The following is a 21552-nucleotide window of genomic DNA, read 5'->3' as shown; positions in this document are numbered from 1 at the left end:
TTATCCAAATATTTTCCTGGTATCCATGATAACCATTCTTACGAAAGATGAGATTGAGCTAGCGAGGGGTTTAACAGAAAGACCCAGTGTTCAAATTGTGTCAAAGCTTTTGGGGGTTCCCCCAGACCCCCTTGTTGAACAGTCAATAGCAAATACTTAAAATATTAGGAAAACATACTTACAGTGGCTGATTCAGAATAAGTGCCAGATTGGCATAGCAAAGTGAGAATTGACCCTTTTTTTTTTAAGAAACAGCCTTTGCACAGCCAGTCTTGTAGGCTACTCTCCTAGGTTCATGAAACTGTCATCCATAAAATGCGTTGCACAAATTCGAACATCTGGGTTGTGCTATTCTATTATAAATAAATCTTAACCAATGATTCGTCATTGCATCTACTTTCGTAAGGCCAAATAAAGTGCTTCTGCTTTCACCTAGATACACACAGCATCTCCCTGACATGACTGCTTCAACACTAACTGTGTTACTGAAACCATGCCTTCTTTCTCTGTGTGAACTTTTGGGTGACATTATGCAAATATTTCCACATTGTGATGTAGAGATGTGGGTCTGGTCTGGATCAGCCTTCTCTTTTAGATAGAATAAATCCTTTTGTGGGAGACTTTGACCTTTGTAAGGCTGCAGATCTTAAACATGTACAAATAGCTAGATAACACACGGCAGAAAAGGAAAAATGTAAATTGCATCATATGACCCTTTTTAATATTGAGGGTTTATCGTTATCTATATAGTTATTGTGCTTTGTGCGAACGGACCTTAAGAATTGTTGGATAATTGAAGAATTTCACAGAACAATACTATAAAATGATGATGTGAAACTGCAGAGTAAGTGAAAGCACCACTTATGTGGTATTATAATGATTTTTTTTCCTGGAAAGAAAGTTTTCTTCCTCTGCAAGGAGGCCAAGACTGACCCTCAGATGCTCACAACTCCAGTATTGATGAGAGAACAACTGCTAAAATCATATTTACACAATATCAAACAGCAGATATGAATAAACACTTTAAACAATATGGGTAGCATGGAGAGAGATCAGTGGTGCGGCGAGGCCGCATATGGGCTTTAGTTTTTAGCAAATAAATGCAAGAGTATCAGAGGCTGGATGTTACAGATGTTACACTCTCTGTATCTTTGAGATAAAATTATCATTTTAATTTTAACTGTTTTATTATATTCTCAATTTTAATTTGACCTTTAATTAAAGTTTAAGTAATTGTGTTTATGTTGTTGTCATTTTATTAGTTATTATTTTAAATGTCCATTTTAAGTTAATTTTTAATTCAGTTTTCAGTTAATTCAATTTTATTTTATTTAGTTGAGAACTATCTGAAATAAAATAAATTATTTAATAAATATTTTATATTTATGTTGTGTTTTATTTCAGTTAGTGCTTTTTATGAAAGTTTATTTTAGTTTTACTTTCGGTTAACTGTAACTCTGCTGGATTACCGAAAACTCTTCTTAATTAAGTTAAGATGTTAAGATAAATTCCAAGAAGTTAGTCAGAACGTTCCTAAATGTGGAATTCTTGGAAAAACTACATATTTATACTCAAATTGCACATTCATGCACTGGTAATTATATAAATCAGTTTCACATTAAATACTTTTTGTTCATATGATCAGGGTTTTAAAAATGCAATAATAGCCCATTTTGATGGATTTTCATAGTTTAAGAAAATCTGGAACAAATATAAAAATACTAAAATAAACATAAAAGTTTAAATAAGTAGTAACAAATGTAAAGGCATGAAAGTTTTAATGTGATCTTCATTAAAGAACAAGACAAAAGCTGAAATATATTTAAATAAAAAATAAACTGCGACATAAAACTTGTATACAATATAAATATAAAATCTAAACATTTTGTAATTGTCACGGAAAAGAAGACTGTATGCAATTGCAAGTTAATATCTCCTTTAATAGAGCTTAACGCTGAATAAGTCAGATGAACAATAAATGAAAAGACAATAAAGCAGCAGGAGAGATGGCAACGCAGGGACCTTGATGGGCTATGGTGTCCGTGGTGAGTGGAATCCGTGAAGTAACCGAGGCTGAAGAGATGAACGAGGAAATCCAGAACTAATCCACAGGAACAGACAGGCAACAGGAAACAGCGACGAGAAAACCTGAGCAGGAACAACAACACGAGAGACACGAACAAACACCAGGACTCCAACAAACGATCTGACAAACATGAGACGAAAGACAAGGCGTTAATATAGGCCAGATGTAAAAAGCCGCAGCTGCCGCTGATCAGTAATCAGCGGCGACGCCCACACAGAACAATCAGGTGATACACCCCGCAACCTACACACAGACAACAAGATGACACCATATATCTGAGAACCGTGACAGTACCCCTCCTCCTAGGAACGCCTCTCGGCGTTCCCACCACCCCTTACCTGTCGATTGTAATCATCGATAAGGGAGTGATCCAGAATGTCCCAGGCAGGTACCCAACTTCTCTCCTCCGGACCGTAACCTTCCCAGTCCACCAAGTACTGGAATCCACGTCCCCTCCGCCTCGAGTCAAGAATACGGTTAACCGATTAGGTTGGTTCCCCGTCTACGAGTCGCGGCGGTGGAGGAACCGGGGCAGGCGGATTAAGCGGTAAATGAAAAACTGGTTTAATTTTGGAAACATGAAAGGCGGGATGAATCCTCCTGTACGCTGGAGGCAATTTGAGGCGGACTGCCACCGGACTAATGATTTTGGTGACAGTAAACAGGCCAATGAATTTGGGAGCAAGTTTATTAGCAACGGAGCGGAGCGGAATATTCTTGGTAGAAAGCCACACTTTTTGACCAACGACGTATAAGGGTGGCCTTGACCGGTGGCGATCGGTCTTAGCCTTGGTGCGCGCCCTCACCTGCAACAGAGTCTCACGGGCTCTGTTCCAGGTGCGGCGGCACCTCTGGACAAAGGCGTGGGCAGAGGGAACCGCAACTTCGGATTCCAGACTGGGAAAAACAGGTGGCTGGTAACCTAAGCTAGATTCAAACGGGGAGAGGCCCGTAGAAGACACTGGTAACGAGTTATGTGCGTACTCAATCATAGAGAGTTGTTGACTCCAGGAGGAAGGATTCTTGGACACCAAACATCGCAACATACGCTCTAAATCCTGGTTGGCTCTCTCGGTCTGACCATTGGTCTGGGGATGGAACCCAGAGGAAAGACTAACCATTTCCCCCTGCAACTTACAAAACTCCTGCAAAAATTTGGACACAAACTGGGGCCCCTGTCAGAAACCACATCCACCGGGAGGCCATGTATCCGCTGTCTCCTTGGCAGAAGGTAATTTGGCCAAGGGTATGAAATGGGTCGCCTTCGAGAACCGGTCCACAACGGTCAAAACAACCGTATACCTTTGGGAGGGTGGGAGGGCGGTGACAAAATCTAGTGCGATGTGGGACCAGGGTCTCGAAGGGACAGACAGCGGTTGGAGTAACCCATCTGGAGGACGGTTGGAAGTCTTACCAGTGGCGCAAACCGAGCAAGCCAAAACAAAATCGCGGATGTCACGAGCCATACCTGGCCACCAGAATCATTGCTTGACCAAACATCTGGTTCGATTAACCCCTGGATGGCAAGCAATGTTAGAGCAATGACCCCACTTAATGACGCAGGACTTTAACTCATCCGGCACAAATAAACGGTTTGGTGGGCATGTGGGCGGAGGCGTTACCCCTTCTAAGGCCGCCAGGACCTTCGATTCGACCTCCCATGTCAGAGTGGAGACCACTAATGTCTCAGGAAGAATACACTCGGGAGGGGACGGGCGTTCGGACGGACCAAAAATACGAGAATGAGCATCGGGCTTGATGTTTTTGGAGCCTGGGCGGTACGATAGAGTAAAATCAAAAACGACCGAAAAAAAAGTGCCCACCGAGCCTGCCTGGAATTGAGCCTTTTAGCTGATCGTATATACTCTAAGTTCTTGTGATCAGTCCAGACGATAAAGGGAACCCCGGAACCCTCTAACCAGTGACGCCACTCCTCTAACGCTAATTTGACCGCCAACAACTCTCTGTTACCAATATCATAATTACGTTCCGCGGTAGATAAACGGTGAGAATAAAACGCGCAAGGGTGCATCTTGTTATCTGAGGGAGACCGCTGGGAAAGAACTGCTCCTACCCCCACCTCTGACGCATCGACCTCCACCACGAACTGACGTGATGGATCAGGGGCAATCAGAATGGGAGCCGAAACGAAGTGACTCTTCAGTTTAGCAAATGCAGCCTCGGCTGCATCTGACCACCTGAAGGCCGTTCTGGGGGAGGTCAAGGCAGTCAGAGGCGCGGCTAGTTGGCTGAAGTTGCGAATAAAACGCCGGTAGAAATTGGCGAACCCCAGAAACTGCTGTAGGGCCTTACGGGAATCTGGACTTGGCCAATCCACCACAGCCTTAACCTTGTCAGGATCCATGCAAATTCCCTCAGACGAGACGATGTACCCTAGGAAGGAAACAGATTGTGCATGAAATTTGCATTTCTCCGCCTTGACAAAAAGACCATTCTCTAACAGCCACTGAAGCACTCGTCTGATGTGTTGAACATGTTCCTGGAGAGACGAAGAAAATATCAATATGTCATCCAGGTACACATAAATGAACTGAACAACCATGTCTCTCAACACATCATTGACGAGTGCCTGGAAGACCGCAGGCGTGTTGGAAAGCCCGAAGGGCATAACCAAGTATTCAAAGTGCCCTCTGGGGGTGTTAAAAGCGGTCTTCCACTCATCCCCCTCCCTGATGCAGACCAAATGATAAGCATTACGCAAGTCCAATTTAGTGAAGACGGATGCTCCATCAGGTCGAGGTACTCCTTGGGCACGTTAGACAGATCCACAGTCTCATCCTGCAAGACAGAAACAGACACCGTGGAACAAGCAGACAAAAGACAAGACTTATGACAACGGATGCTCCACTCAGTGACAGTACCCAGAATCCAGTTAATGCGGGGATTGTGCCTCCTGAGCCGGGGGTGGCCCAGGACGATGGGAGCGTGAGGTGAGTCCATAAGCAGGAACTGAGTCTCTTCGGAGTGATTACCAGAGGTGATGAGTGTGATGAAATCCGTGATGTGTGAGAGAGTAGGCAGTGACTGTCCATTGAGTGCGCTGACGGAGATGGGGTGCTCGAGGGAGGAAGTGGAGATGCCATGTTGCTGAGCGAAGTTGTAATCCATGAAACTGCCCTCGGCCCCGGAATCCAGAAGTGCACTGCAGGTGACATCGTTGGTGGCCATCTCAGTCTTACCGGAAGGAGGGTAGATGGTGAGGACTTCTCGGCAGAGATCCCGCCCCATAGTAGCCTCGAGTTTACTATCGAGCCTGGTCTTTTACCGGGCAGTCTCTAACGAGATGACCAGACGTTCCACATTAGAGGCAAAGGCCAAGGGACCTCCGCCGTTCCCTCTCCTCCCGGGAAAGCCGTGCTCTCCCCACCTGCATGGGCTCGGGATCAGATGCTGGGCTGACCGCATCCACTGGACTGGCTCGAAGACTGCTGCATCGTTCTCCAGACTCCTCCATAGCCTCCACTCGTCGAAGGCGTGAATCCACACGTAATGCCAGCTCTACCAGGCCATTAAAAGTCTCAGGTAAGTCCAGGGTGTAGATTTCACGGTGGACGCGATCAGCCAGCCCATGCAGAAAAACGTCCCACTGCGCCTCCTCGTTCCACCGACACTCCGCCGCGAGGGTGCGGAACTCGATGGCGTAATCAGCGACCGTGCGGTTGCCTTGTTTGAGTGCGGTGAGTTTCCGGGCGGCCTCCTTGCCCGCCACCGCACGGTCGAACACCCTCCTCATCTTGGCGAGTGCTGTGAACGAGGAGCAGCAAGAATCACGGTTCTCCCAAACCGCCGTTCCCCACAGCGCCGCCCTCCCCGTGAGTAGCGTGAGCACGAATGCTACTTTGGACTTTTCCCTCTCGAACGTACGGCGCTGTAAAGTGAAGTGAAGAGAACACTTGTTGAGGAATGCTCTACAAAAGTCAGGCTCACCGGAATACGTCTGTGGCACGGGGAGGCGGGGGTCCGAGATATCCCGTTGTTCTGAAGGCGGTGGGGAAACGGTCGGCGGGGCTGGCGCAGTGGGAGCGCGAAGTTGTTGCATCTGTTGGGAGAGTTTGGACACCTGTGTTACCAGCGGCTGGACGGCGCGTCCGGTGGAAGAGATGCTCTCCTGCTGCTGATCCATTCGAGTTATGCTGTGGTTGATGAAATCGGTGAGAGCCGCTGAACTCGCTGCATCCATGATGATGGTCAGATCGTTCTGTCACGGAAAAGAAGACTGGATGCAATTGCAAGTTAATATCTCCTTTAATAGAGCTTAATGCTGAATAAGTCAGATGAACAATAAATGACAAGACAATAAAGCAGCAGGAGAGATGGCAACACAGGGACCTTGATGGGCTATGGTGTCCGTGGTGAGTGGAGTCCGTGAAGTAACCGAGGCTGAAGAGATGAACGAGGAAATCCAGAACTAATCCACAGGAACAGACAGGCAACAGGAAACAGCGACGAGAAAACCTGAGCAGGAACAACAACACGAGAGACACGAACAAACACCAGGACTCCAACAAACGATCTGACAAACATGAGATGAAAGACAAGGCGTTAATATAGGCCAGATGTAAAAAGCCGCAGCTGCCGCTGATCAGTAATCAGAACAATCAGGTGATACACCCCGCAACCTACACACAGACAACAAGATGACACCATATGTCTGAGAACCGTTACAGTAATTAATTGAATATTAAATATAATCATTAATTATTATTTCGTAATTAAATATTTAAAATATAACTATTAAATTCTTAAAATTATTATTTAATTATAAGTGGATCTTATTCTGTCTGAGTGTTCTTCATTGGATTGTGTTCGGACAAGTTCCTTGTTGGATTGTGTTCGGAGATCTGCCCATTGTAGTCCCTGTGCTGCCAAGGACCAGCTGCAACCTGACTTTTTCCGACCTGTCGTTGTTACATCGCTTTGTGCTTCCTAATAAAGGAATTTTCATTTGCAATTGAATCCCGAGTTATTTGTCCTGACATATTCTTATATTTTTATTGTTTACTTTTATTTCATTCTTACATATATATATATATATATAGCTATATTTATGTATATTTTCATCTGTGTTGTTTTCTTTAATAATTGCACTGTCCATGGAGCGGACCTGACTCACATTTCACTGCTGGTTATGTATGCTATATATAATTTAGTATGTGACGAATAAAAATCTTGAATCTTGAATAACAATCTGACCACAGATGAATTCAGCAAGTGGTGAGTGGAAGAACGTCATTGCTAATAACAGTGTCTGTATGGATCAACAGGATGAACAGATATTGGCTACAGGTCGTGCGAAGCAAGTCTTGGTGGCACAGGTGTCAGAGGTTACTGCCCAGCTCCAACGTTTAAGAACGGGCATCAATAGAGCGCCCACTGTGCCTACCCCGCCATCTGTTTCCCCTTCTGTGGCGCGTTTGGAACCTCACATCGAGTCTCGTCTTCCACCTCCTGCTCAGAATGATGGTGAGCCACATTTATGCCTAGCTTGTGCTCGTTGTTTTTCACTCTTCAACCCACATCTTTCCCTATGGGGCAATCCAAAGTGGCGTTGATGATCATGTTACTTTCTGGATGCACTGCGCTCTGGGGAACAGCAGTGTGGGAGAGCCAATCACCATGCTGCGCCTCGTCAGTGCTGCTATTTATTGTCTCTGTGTTTGTTTGTTCAGTGTCGGATTGTTCTGTTGGCTCACGCTGTGTCCTTTGCAGTTCTGCCTTCTTCTCCTGGGATCCAGTTGCTCGCTTCGGAGTGGATCTTATTCTGCCTAAGTGTTCTTTGTTGGATTGTGTTCGGAGATCTGCCCATTGTAGTCCCTGTGCTGCCAAGGACCAGCTGCACCCTGACTTTCCTGACCTGTCATTGTTACATTGCCTTGTGCTTCCTAATAAAGGAATTTTCACTTGCAATTGAATCTCAAGTTATCTGTTCTGACAGCAGCTTTATTGCAGTGTTGATATTAATACACTTAGAAAAAAAACTATACGTTCATGGAAAGCCTAGCAAACCATAGAATATTCACAAATCATTTTTTCCTTTGAATAGTAAAAACTGGCCCTTTTCTCTTTCTCTGGATCATTGTTTCTACACTGGTGATTCTTTTGACTAACTTTATTCTATAATCATGTCTAGAAACATCACACTTCACGGGGTGTAAGGAACAAGGAGACACTAGAGAATGTTCAGTACTTAACAAATCTTTATCTTGAAGGGTGCTCTGTGGGAGCAGACCCTGGAACGAGCTCTGGATCTTGAGCCAACAATGGGTTAAACTCGGGGACAGGAGCCTTCCCTGGGCAAAACGGGGTATTGGGACCAAAGCCTAAGGTGGGCTCCCGTTCCCGAGTCAAGCCCACAGCCCACATAGTAACATTGTGTCGGCCCAGATCTGACCCACATCTGGCACCCGTGGAAAGATGATCTGGCCCACATGCAGCGTGGAATGATGGCCCTTGGGCGTACCGCTCCTGTTTGCCAGATTTGAGCCACAAGCAGGCCATAGCAATGCCACATGTCAGCCAAGAGTAAAGAAATTAACCAGAACTGGACCTTATCTGAGCCACAAAATCTGTGTATATATTAAATATGAAGTAACTTCAGCCTTAATAAACCTGTTAACAAGCAGAATCACTGAAGGAAAGAAGAGAACAGAAAAAGAGATGAGCAGAAACACAAGAACTACAACTGACTTCAGCCACAACCTTAGATGAAATCAATTGAAGATGAAAGAAGACATTAAATCTCTCAAGATCTCAGCAGAGAAGGATAAAACAACTCCACAAACAGCTTTTCCAGCTTCACTTATTACTAACCAGACTGACTTTATTTCTGTTAGACATCTACAAAAGTTTTTATTGAGAATTAACAGAGGTTTAACTCTAATGTGTTTCACCATAACAGTGATTCGTGTTTTCATTAGTTGGGCTCTTAATTCTTATCATATATTTTGTCTTTTTTGGCCGCTGTGACAGTGTGTTTGTTAAACACGTTTGCAGCTTCAAGGAAAGCTAGAGTGATATGATATCAAGTGATGGCTGTTATCTGTTGATGGTTTTATAATTATCATATTCAGGGCCGGTCATGCTCTTTCCTCCGAGGAACCATGGTTACATGCGTAACCTGAGATTATTTCCTTGAATATTAATTACGTAGCCTCTCCTCATGCCCCTCACCTAACTTGTGTGGCCGAAAACAGGTTGTTCTGTTGTCCTTTTCAGTGAGAACAGGGGAAATTCTTCATGCTCATTACCAGCAGAACATGCTGCAACATGGTATTGCATGAGGTTACTTATGCCTACCGGCTTGCATACGTAAAATTTAAGATTGCAAAAATCGTCATTTATGGTGTGCCAGGGTTTGGTTTTAATTTCAACTGATGGATTAAAGAAAACAAATTAGGTAATGCCTTATGGGCTCAAATGAACCATGATGAAAACCTTGAATCTCACTTGTGAACAAGGTTTTTATTGCTTAATTTTCTTCAAGTTATACATTTGTGAAATGGATGAAAAAATAAACATAAAATATTTGCCACTACATACATTTGAATCCATAAATGTTTAGAATACTGTCAAATATCATAAATGTTTCAAATACCAGATATTGTGTCTTTGAAGTTCATAAGAGTCAAGTGTTCATGAATAGTCTACATAGGTAGCACTTTGTGGTATTGACTCACTAAATAAAATCATACATTCTTCCTCAGGCCCGGTTCTACGGGGGTGCTTGAGGGTGCTAAGCACCCTCAAATAAAAGTGAAAGCACCCTCAGATGAAAAATTATTAATAGCACACATAAACGAGATTTTGCCGAAAATAAAACACAGACGGATTTCACACTCTTGCCTAAAATAGGATAGCCTACACAAAATAAATAAATTAATGAAATTAAACAAATATATATATATATTAAATAAATTATTTTGTTATGCTTTCATGTTTAATGCATTGTAGTTGTCCTTTCGTGATCGCGATACGCAAAAGGTGAAGCTGTCTCTTTAATTGCCCACTTTGCTTGCGTGCGTGCTTCCCGCTCAGAAATTTTGTTAGCTGACTTTCTGAGACGGGGCTTTAGGTAACGTAAAAATAAGTGTCCATTTTTAATCATCATGGACATAAGAAAATGGCTCAAGAACGCAACAACAACAAAACGACACGGATGAAATAACACCACCTGCCACTGCCGATGACAGCAGCGAACCCCGCCCTACAACTTCACTTTCACCGCATGTCACCCATGATAAATCACAGCAAGTAGCATGCTCAATAAGTATTTTGTGTAACGTTATGTGTGTTGTGTAACGATAAGCTAGCGCAGCTTCTTGGTCTTTTGCTGTCAATTGTTTTGAACTGCTTGTCGTTGTTATTGGAGTTGTCATAAAGAATATAGCAGCAATACCTTGGTGTAATAACGTTACTGCAGCAGTGCTTTATTAATATGTTTATGCATAACGCTAACAATGAATGACTGATTGGGTGTTGATGTGTTGTCATGGTTGTCATATTGTACAGACCCGGCAGTCAGCGCTAGTGCATTATGGGTAATTGTTTGTTGGGAGTTGATTTATGCATTATTACAGCAATATGGTAGGGGTTTGTGTTAGTAAAGTTACGTGTGTTTATGTTCAAGTTAGGTTGGATGTTCTTGGTACATTTCCTGCCTTGTTATGTAAAATTTTAGTTATGTAAAAAAAAAATGTGTCTCTCACCATCATGGAGAGAGACGTGTGTAAGGCAGTGACTTTTGGCCATTCCATGAGTTTTCAATTGAAGTTGAAGCCGGCTACAAAAAGGGTATTACCACAGTGTATGTAGGTTTTAGGCCTAGTCCACACGGGCACGGGTAATTTTATAACCGGAGTTTTGCCTCCTGCGTTTAAAAAAAAAATCTCGTCCACATGAAAACGCCAAAACATGCTATCAAGCGCTGTCAAGAGCATGCCACACCAGCAGGCGGCGATATAACCCGAATTGTAAAGTCACCTTGGCCAATCAGAAGCAGTCAGCAGCGCACAATCTGACGTCAAACACAGCTGATAACGGCGCACACTCTGACGTCGCAAGGCAAAAACCCCGGTTATACTGTCCACACGACAACCCTGCAACCGCCGTTTCTGAAAATGCTCACCCGTGCCGTAGTTTTCAAAAATGTTCGGTTTCGGTGCCCTGAAACTGCGTTTTCGTGTGGACGAAAGGCCGAACCGCGTAAAAAAAGTCACGGTTATAAAAATACCCATACAAATGATTTGGTTCTAGAACCGGGCCTGTTCTTCCTGATTGGACTACACTAGTATAGATTTATATTTTATATTATATTTTATATTTTCATTTACAAATGTTAATATAGATAGCAAAAAAAAAAAAATTATATTTTCATTTACAAATGTTAATTTAGATTGCAAAAAAATGTATAGAAGAATTTCTGTCATTTACAAACTTGGGGTGGTCTAATCTGATCGGGGTGCTTTTACCAAAAGCAACTATGGTCGCAAGTTCTGTCGTTACCAAGAGTTCATTGGAAATAACGATGAAGGTTTTGAGAAACGCACCCCTGATTTTTGTCATAAAACCCCCATGTTGAATTTGTCCCCCTCCGCCCCAAAATACGCTTTGGCTGACGCTGAGCCAGAGACAGACCAGCTCAGAAAAAAAAGAAAAGTGCTTTTCATATTTCATAACTGTTCATTCGGCGAATTTGCGTGATATTAATCTGACAGATCCACACGCGGCGCCAAGTGCATATAATCAACATGATCACGACGCTATGGAAATGATAAAATTATTTGTTTAGATTATTAAATTATTTAATATTGCCTGTTTGTATAATTACCACTTTCCATTTACACAATATCACAAATTAAAATAAAATAAAATAAAATAATATATAACTGTCATTTCATGTTGGTTACTTTTGGTGGCCCTCTGGTGGCCATGAGGGCCCTAATAGGCTATTTTACTAAAATCAAATACATAAAAATAATTAATAATGAATGAACTATGCAACGCATTATTTAAATAAAGTGTAATGATATTAAAAACATTATTCTTCCGCCATACAATATAGTTCCTCAGAAATGGACATCACTGATTATAATGGGTTTTGTTGTCTTTTATTTTTAATCAGAAATCATAGTTGTAATTCAGCCTGTGCTCTTTATTACTTAATGAAAGTCAAGCATTTTGGAACATTTTGAACATATTGAATAAAATGCAAACATGAAATTCTTATACTGCCCCACAGATCACATTTAGCAATTTTTTTTAATTAAACTATTTTCTGTGTAATGACTGTTACTTTAGATCAGTTTTTATTCTATATTCAGTGTATATTCAGTGTTTATTCAGAAAATTTTTAAAGCGTCAAAATCTTTTTTTCTTCAATGACCGCCCGAATCTGCTCTTTGAGTTTCTCTCTGTTGTTTGAGATGTTTTTTCCAGCGACGTCCATAAGATCAGCGATCATCTCAGCGCTGTAAGCACCTTGAAAGGTGCGATATTTTTTCCTCCAGTCCTCAACTTTATCTAAAGAAACAGTAAAACACTTAAATCAGAACAATCAATTTCAGTGATATTTCAGGTTTAATCAGGACAGCTGTAAGATCTGAACTTGCCTCCACAGTTGACCGCATTAAACAGAGGGATGTGGATCACGGTTGGAGAGTTTTGGCCTTTGAACACATAGAAGTCCTTTGGTTTCTTTCCTTCATCACTGGGAACACTGACTTCAGGAAAAGGGATCTTTAGTTTCTTGCAAGTCTCAGCAGCTCCATTTACGGTCTGCAATAGAAATGAATTAGAGAAACTTCATTAAAATCTTTTGAACAGAATGATCAGAGTAAATTGCTCTTTTTTGTTTGTTTAAAGATATAAAGTACCACCCTTCCAAAAGCTACCCAGCAAACATTGGTCCGACGGCGACGTTGTGTGGCCGGCCAAAAATAGTCGAGGTAGGACGGCATAAATCGGTAGAAATATTTAACACAGAACATTTCCTAAAAATGCATTCAGATATGTTTATACATGTCTATAGTTCTATGGGGTTGCATGTTTAATTGTTACTTTGACTTTTAGCTGCGTGTAGTTCAATATTTACCCGTGTTGTGAATCGGTTGTGAGAGGACGTCACTATTTGACGTCTTTTACACGTGCATTACACGTCCATCGTGACCCTCTATGAAATCCTTGTGGAATATGCAAAAGCTGTGCTTACACCTTGATTAATACTGCAATAATTAATTTAAGTGCACCAAGTAGTTTTTAAGAGGTTTTAAAGAGGTTGTGAATAGACATCCACTGTCTAAAAAAATTTTTTATACAAAGTAAATATATTTACTTTATCTTGTTTAAATAAATTTGTGGCAGGGGAGGTGTGGTTTAGCGAGGTCTGCGACGGGAGAGAGAGTGAAGAGATCAGCGGTGGTAAGTGAGTTAAGTGAGAGACAAGTGACACCTGCTTCTCATTGCAGTGATTGGCGTGGGGAAGCAGTATTTAAGCCAGCTGTTAACCGGAGACAAACGAGAGACCTGAGGACTCGTGGGAGGAAGCGGCCGACAGAAAGCGAGAAGCACCTGAAAGTATCAAAGTGAATGTTATGATTTATGCGCATGTGGCACGACTTTGTTTTCCGTCCTTTTATTTTTGAATATAATAAAGTTCCCACGAGCCTCAGTACGCCGACCCTGGTCTCCTTCCTTCTCTGCCATACGAACATTACTACACTGGTGCCGAAACCCGGGAAGGAAGGAGAACGATGCCGCCATGCAAACCCCATCAGGATCATCGGGAACGCCGTTTGCGGAGCTCATTACATCGCTCGCGGGCCTGCATCAGGAACAACATCAAGCCCTGCTGGAGCTGCGAGCCGACCACGAACATCGGTTTCAGGCAATGATGCAGGTCCAGCGGGAGGACCGCGAGCTGTTCCGGAGCATGCTGGACCGGGAGGTTCGGACGAGGTCGGCCTCCCCCAGTTCCAGCCCTGCTGCCCACATGCCTCTTACGAAGATGGGGCCAACAGATGATCCGGAAGCGTTCCTCGATTTGTTTGAGAGGACGGCCGAGGCATGTGGGTGGCCGGAGGACAGCTGGCCGGTCCGGATAATTCCGCTGCTGTCAGGGGAGGCCCAGAAGGCTGCTCAACAACTGCCCGTCCAGAACCTCCTGGTATATGCAGACTTAAAAAGAGCAGTGCTCCAAAGGGTCGGCCTCAGCCCCGAGCAGCACCGTCAACGCTTCCGGTTGCTAGAACTGACTGAAGCGGGCCGGCCCTTTGTCTTAGACCAGCAGCTCCGGGACTCCTACTGCAAATGGCTGTTGGCCGGAGGAAGCGACGCCGAGACCATTATCAACACCGTGGTGCAGGAGCAGTTCATCTCACAACTCCCGAAGAGGACTGCTCAGTGGGTCCAGTGCCACCGGCCGGCGTCGCTGGATCTGGCCATCCAACTGGCGGAGGATCAGCTGGCAGCGTGTTCCGGGGTCGGCGAACCCCTTCCATCTGTCTCTCTCTCTCTCTCTCTACCCCCCCCTCTCTCTCCTCTTTCTCCAAAGCCTGTCCCTTTACCCAGGTCTCGGTACACGGGGCCACCGAGGGCCGCACCCCGTTGGAGAGCAGGGACGGAGCCGGCCGCCATGTCACGGGGTCCGGCCAGGGGAATGGGGCCGCCGCACGGGGAGGGACTGGCTGAGCTACTGGCTGCTTCCCCACGTCAATCACCTGACCCACTTCCAACCACTAGTGTGGCGGGGAGGCCTGGGCTGGCCTGCTGGCGTTGCGGGGATCCGGGCCATTTTGTGGACCGGTGCCCGGTCATGGAGGTGGGGACGTTGGTCCGGATCCCGGACGACCCACAGGCTGCCCCCGATCAAGCCGGGTTGTACCAAATACCCGTGAGTATTAAGGGGGGTACCTATCAGGCTTTGGTGGATTCAGGTTGTAACCAGACCTCCATCCATCAAAGCCTGATACAATCCGGGGCATTGGATACGGGCCGCGTGGTTAAGGTGAGGTGTGTGCACGGGGATATAGTGGAATACCCCATAAAAACCATAGGCATCAAATTTAGGGGACAAAAGCATTATGTGGAGGTGGGCGTTAGTCCGCGCCTCCGGCATCCACTAATCTTGGGTACCAATTGGCCAGCTTTTGAACAATTATTGGGGTGTTTAACAGTGGATGCCTCTGGGAAAAAGAGAGGCCCTGTTGGCGGGGCGAGCGCTCAGGTGGGAGAATCTGTACCAGGACCCAGTGGGGAAGCTTCAGGGGAACCGAGCGATTTGGCGAGGCTAAACCTTTCTAGTCACGAAGACTTTCCCCTGGAGCAGTCCCAGGATGAGACCCTTAAACATGCATTCGAGCAGGTCCGTTCCAACGATGGGCAGGTCCTCCATCCTGACCGCGCGCTCTCTTATCCGTATTTTGCCGTTATTAAGGACCGGTTGTATCGAGTGACCCATGACGCTCATACAAAGGAAGATACGGCCCAATTATTAGTACCTAAGAGCCGTCGGGAAATGCTTTTCCAGGCGGCACATTGTAATCCAATGGCGGGGCATTTAGGTATGACAGCCACGCTAAATCGTCTAATGACCCGATTTTTTCACCGTCCGCAGATGGTGCGCGTCGTGTCGGGAATGTCAGTTGGTGAACCCACCGGCCAACCCAAAAGCGCCGTTGCGCCCTCTACCTCTAGTGCAGGTCCCCTTCGAACGAATTGGTATGGACCTCATCGGGCCATTAGAACGATCCGCACGGGGACATCGTTTTGCGTTAGTCATAGTGGATTACGCAAAACGATATCCCGAAGCAGTGGCGCTCCGCAATATCTCGGCGAAGAGTGTGGCGGAAGCCCTGTTTCGTTTAATCTCCCGCGTGGGAATCCCAAAAGAGATTCTCACGGACCAAGGCACCGCGTTTATGTCACGCACGTTACGCGAATTATACGAATTATTGGGCATTAAAGCGGTATGGACCAGCGTCTATCACCCACAAACAGACGGACTGGTCGAACAATTTAATCGCACTTTGAAAACAATGATTCGTAAATTCGTACAAGAAGACGCGAAAAATTGGAATAGATGGCTAGAGCCCCTCTTATTCGCTGTGCGCGAGGTCCCCCAAGCCTCCACGCGGTTTTCCCCCTTCGAGCTTCTTTACGGACGCCAGCCCCGCGGGGTGCTGGACGTCCTGAAAGAAACTTGGGAGGACGGACGTTCGAATAGCAAAAATGAAATTCAATATGTCATGGACCTGAGAGCAAAACTCCATACACTGGGGCCAGAGGCGGTCATTAAAGAAAAATCCCTCGCCCTGGCCCCGGGAGGGGATCACCTCTCGCCCTCGCAGCTCACTGACATTGGACAGTTACAGTCCGAATTTGCAGACGTGTTTTCGCCTCTACCTGGTCGTACTAATCTGATTCAGCACCATATTGAGACAGAGCCAGGCGTGGTGGTTCGCAGCCAGCCATATAGATTACCTGAACACAAGGAAGTCGTGGCCTAATGGTTAGAGAGTCGGACTCCCAATCGAAAGGTTGTGAGTTCGAGTCCCGGGCCGGCAGGAATTGTGGGTGGGGGGAGTGCATGTACAGTGCTCTCTCCACCTTCAATACCACGACTTAGGTGCCCTTGAGCAAGGCATCGAACCCCCAACTGCTCCCCGGGCGCCGCAGCATAAATGGCTGCCCACTGCTCCGGGTGTGTGTTCACAGTGTGTGTGTGTGTTCACTGCTCTGTGTGTGTGCACTTCGGATGGGTTAAATGCAGAGCACAAATTCTGAGTATGGGTCACCATACTTGGCTGAAATAATATTTTATTATTTCAAAACATAGTAATATATTTCGTGATATTACAAAATCCCGTGATAGGATAGATTATCTCGCGAGATCTCACGGTCTTCCGGTTCCGGAACATTCAGCAGGCAACCATGAGGAGAGGACTTGAAGAGGACTCGAGGAGGGAGATGTATAGATATATATTATATAAAATCTACTGTTGGGTAAGTACATTTTGTATTATTTGATTAACGTGCTTGAGTTTTACTTGTTTGACACGAAGGAACCGAGAGAAATGATGCCCACGTTGTCAACTGAAATTCACTGAGTATGGCTAAAATTCGCTAACGTTAGTAGGCTAAAAGTTACTTATATTGATGTAATTTTTATTGGTACGCTTTAATTAATTATTCAGGGGACATCACAGCCCTCCTGTCTTATCAGAAATGTCCTGTTCTTTCTCACAGTTACACACCCAGTTAAGAGTGTTTCTCAACGGCAACACATTAAAACACAACATCTTTTATACAATAAAAATAAAATGTAATGCATGTTGATTACCTTTTTCTAATGTTACCTTTTTCTTTTCTAATTCATGATTCATTCATCTTGTTCCAAGTTTTTTTATTTATTTATTTTTAGCTGTAGACCATAAAGATATTTTGAAAATAAGTGCATGTCATTTATCTCAAATTTTTTATTTTATTTATTTTAAAAATAAATATATTCTCTTCCCTCAGCTGCTGTGAAGAGGTAGAGTCTCTGAGACTGATGCAGCGATGGCAGAACACCTGAAGCTCGCTCCAGGTGGAGCTGGGGGTGGAGGTTACAAGAAATTTCATTTCATTTCATTTATTTGGTTTATCACTAACAAATATACAATAACAAATATTCAATTCATCATATACATAACTTTTGATTAAACCAAAGGGTATAGGCTGAAGCTCAAGGCTTATTGATGCCTATCCCTCTCAATTTTTACAAACAGTCAAGCAGTACTCAATTCTCTTCGTGCAAACACTTGAAACAACAAAGTCATAGACATTAATTACCCAAAAAACCTATCTATATGAAAGTATTATCTTGTTTCTTAGGAGCCGTTTAAATCCACTTATTGTTTGTGTCAATTTAAGATCTATATGCAAACAATTCCATAAATTCACTCCTCTTACAGAGATAGTTCTACATCTAATATTTGTTCTTACCTTCAGTTTTTTAAACAAACATGTTCCTTTTAACTCATACTTACAATAACGTTTCTCAAACATACTCAAAATTTTATCAGGCAGCATTTTATAGTATACTTTATACATTATCAATGTAACCTTGTAATCCACTAAATCATAGAATTTTAGAATGTTTAATTAAAAAAATAAATCATTTGTATGATCCCTATATTGTGATCTTGTTATGATACGTAAAGCTCTCTTTTGTAAAGTAAAAAGTGGTTGGGTGTATGTCTTATACGTATTACCCTAAATCTCCAGACAATACGTTAAATATGGAACAAATAATGATGCATATAACATAAATAATGCCTTCTTATTCAACAAATTCCCAATCCTATTTAATATCGCAACTGTCTTTGAGATTTTAGATTTTACATAATCAATATGCTTTTTCCACCCCAATTTACAGTCTAATATAACGCCCAAAAATTTTATTTCATTAACTCTTTCTATTTCCTCCACCCCTATTCTTACTTTCACTTCTGTCACACTACTTTTACCCCAGATCATAAACTTTGTTTTACTCATATTCAGTGACAGCTTATTAATATCAAACCATTTCTTAACCCATTCCATCTCCCTTTCCACATTTCTCACAATGTCTTTTAACTCTTTCCCAGAATAAAAAAAATTGGTATCATCCGCAAAAAGAATAGGCTTAAGAACACTTGAGACCCTACAGAGATCATTTAAATATAAAATAAACAATTTTGGTCCCAGGACGGAGCCCTGTGGAACTCCACAAAGAATTTTCAGGGGACTTGACATAATTCCATCAACTGAAACAAATTGTGTTCTGTTATTTATATATGAACAAATCCAAGAATATGCAACCCCTCTGACCCCATACTTAAACAGCTTCTTCAGAAGAATATCGTGATTAATAGTGTCAAATGCCTTTTTCAGGTCAATAAAGACACCCAGACTCACTCTCTTATCATCAATTGCCTTGCTTAACTCATCCACTAATTTCATTATTGCAAGTCCGGTCGACTGCTTGGCCTGAAATCCATACTGCTGCTCACACAAAATATTATATTTATTAATAAAACTATCCAGCCTTTTAACAAAAAGTTTTTCCAATATTTTAGAAAACTGTGGAAGAAGTGATACAGGTCTATAATTTGATAAATCATTTTTATTACCCGCTTTAAACAAAGGTATGACCTTTGCTACCTTCATCTGGTCAGGGAATATTCCCGTCCTAAATGAAACATTACATATGTGTGTATGTAATGTGGTTTCTCTTCTATGGTTTCTTTCACTAAGGACATATCTATGTTATTGCAATCTTGTGATCTCTTACTTTTATGGTTTAAAACCGTTCCCCTCACTTCAGATTCACTAACCTCACTTAGATACAAACTTTGCAAATTGTTTTCAATTAATTCATCCAATCCATTTTTCTCTTTTGGTTCAACAATATCCCTTGCGAGATTCAGTCCCACATTAACAAAAAAATCATTAAATTCTTCTGCCACATCTTGTTTCTTGTCTATGCACATATTATCTTTTATTATAAATTTAGGATATGTAGCTTCTTTAAATTTATTTCTTGTTAAACCATTTATAATTTTCCACATTCCTTTCATATTTCCTATATTTTCCTCTAAGCAACTGCTATAATATGTCTCTTTCCTTAACCTAAGTATTTTCATTAGTTTATTTTTATATGCCTTATATTTCATCTCAGCTTTTTCCGTTCTTTGTCTTAAGAAGACCCTATATAGTGTGTTTTTCTTTTTACATGCATTAAGTAACCCTTTTGTCATCCAGGGTTTTTGTTTCCTCTTTTTCTCAATGTACATTTTTAAAGGACAATTCATTTCATATAACTTTGAATAACTATTCAGAAAAGAGCTATACGCTACATTTGCATCATTAACATAAACATTTTCCCAATTATATCTTAATAGATCTTCCTTAAAGGCTTTTAAGGTTACAGGAGTCCTCAGCCTCCATTCTCTTTTCCTCCTTACAGGTGCTTCTTCATTTAATTTACAATTATAATAAACAAAAATTGGCAAATGGTCACTTATGTCTTCCACCAACAGTCCCCCTACAATATCATTACTAACAACATTTGAATAAATATTGTCAATTAATGTAGCACTTTGTCCTGTAATTCTACTCGGCTTTGTGATTGTTGGAAATAAACCTAAGCTGTCCATTGTATAAATAAAGTCTGTGGTACCTTTGTACCAAATGAGCCAAACAACTGTAATGTGTTTAAGGGATAGTTCACCCAAAAATGAAAATAGTCATAATTTTCTCACCCTCATGTTACGATCATAATCATTTTTCCTACAATGGCAGTTAATGGATTGTGAGATCTGCTTGGTTACAAATATTCTTCCAAATATCTTTGTGTTTATAAGACAACTGTGTAAGTCAATGACAAGATTAATAAAGACATGATAAAAAGAAACCATCTTTTAACATTTTAGTCGAAAACACGTGAACACATTCTCAGAAATGTAATATTTTAATTCATGTCGGTTCTATACAGTTTAACATCTTTTACGTTACTTTGATTTTATAAATAGCAATGATTTCAAACATATTTTATGATGAGGGTCTTCTATGTTTTATGATTTTCTTGTCACATGACAACAATGGCTCCTGCAAGGTGGTTATGCCACGTTCAAATATAATATTCTTAATATTATTTATATGATTAAAGTATTTAAAAATAAATGCAATTAATAAAAACATTAATAAACAAATTCTGCAAAAATAGAAATTTTTGACAATAATAATGGACTTCAAGCACTTTTTATTCAGTGATGACCCTCATTAAATCATATTTCCGCCGAAAATGGTAGGCCTGTAAACTTATTTCAGAAATCCAAAATGGATACAAAGATTACATTGAAAAACTAATTTTTTAAATAGATTTTTATCATCTTGAAGATTCTTATTTGTCATTGACCCAGTAAAGCAAACATGAAAACAATGTCGTCAGAACATAGAAAGGTATACAGGTTTGAAACATGAGGGTGAGTAAATTACAGAATTTTCATTTTTGGGTAAAATATCCCTTTATATAATTATTCAGTATTTTGTAATTGGTATTTTAGTTTGGTTAACAGATGCTAAACTGTTCAAAAACAATAAAATGTGCGAAATCAGAACACGCTTTTTTTTGCATATGTCCACAAATAATGTGTTATTGTTTGTGATGTACACTTGATTAAGATGTTTTATGGACGTTCAGGTCTGACTGGGCCGATCTAGAACTTTTGTCAAGATGTGTTAAACCTCAAGACATAATTGATTGCCTTTCACGATGTTACACAGTGGGTGTGTGATTATTTTATATGCAGGCTTATATATACATACACTTAAACTATGCAGCAACGCATTTAAACATTTAAACGACGACGTCCAGAAATCGACGCATTTGGATGTCCAGAAGACGACGCATTTAGACGTCCAAGAGA

At 42.1% G+C, this 21552-nt stretch overlaps 1 protein-coding gene across 1 annotated transcript in view; it reads right to left on the bottom strand.

Moving 5' to 3' along the window:
* Positions 1-12257: 12257 nt before the first annotated feature.
* The window catches only part of LOC132140577 (cytosolic phospholipase A2 gamma-like), a 29492-nt gene continuing 20197 nt past the window's right edge, over positions 12258-21552 (bottom strand). The window contains exons 14-15 of the mRNA XM_059549390.1: positions 12715-12880; positions 12258-12625 (exon numbers count right to left, since the gene is read on the bottom strand). Coding sequence (XP_059405373.1) covers positions 12456-12625; positions 12715-12880 — 336 coding nt within the window. The 3' untranslated portion in view covers positions 12258-12455. The remainder of the gene's footprint in view (positions 12626-12714; positions 12881-21552) is intronic.

The sequence above is a fragment of the Carassius carassius genome, chromosome 5 (assembly GCF_963082965.1).
Source record: "Carassius carassius chromosome 5, fCarCar2.1, whole genome shotgun sequence".
Lineage (NCBI taxonomy): Eukaryota > Metazoa > Chordata > Actinopteri > Cypriniformes > Cyprinidae > Carassius > Carassius carassius.
This window is presented reverse-complemented; position numbering and strand designations above follow the sequence as displayed.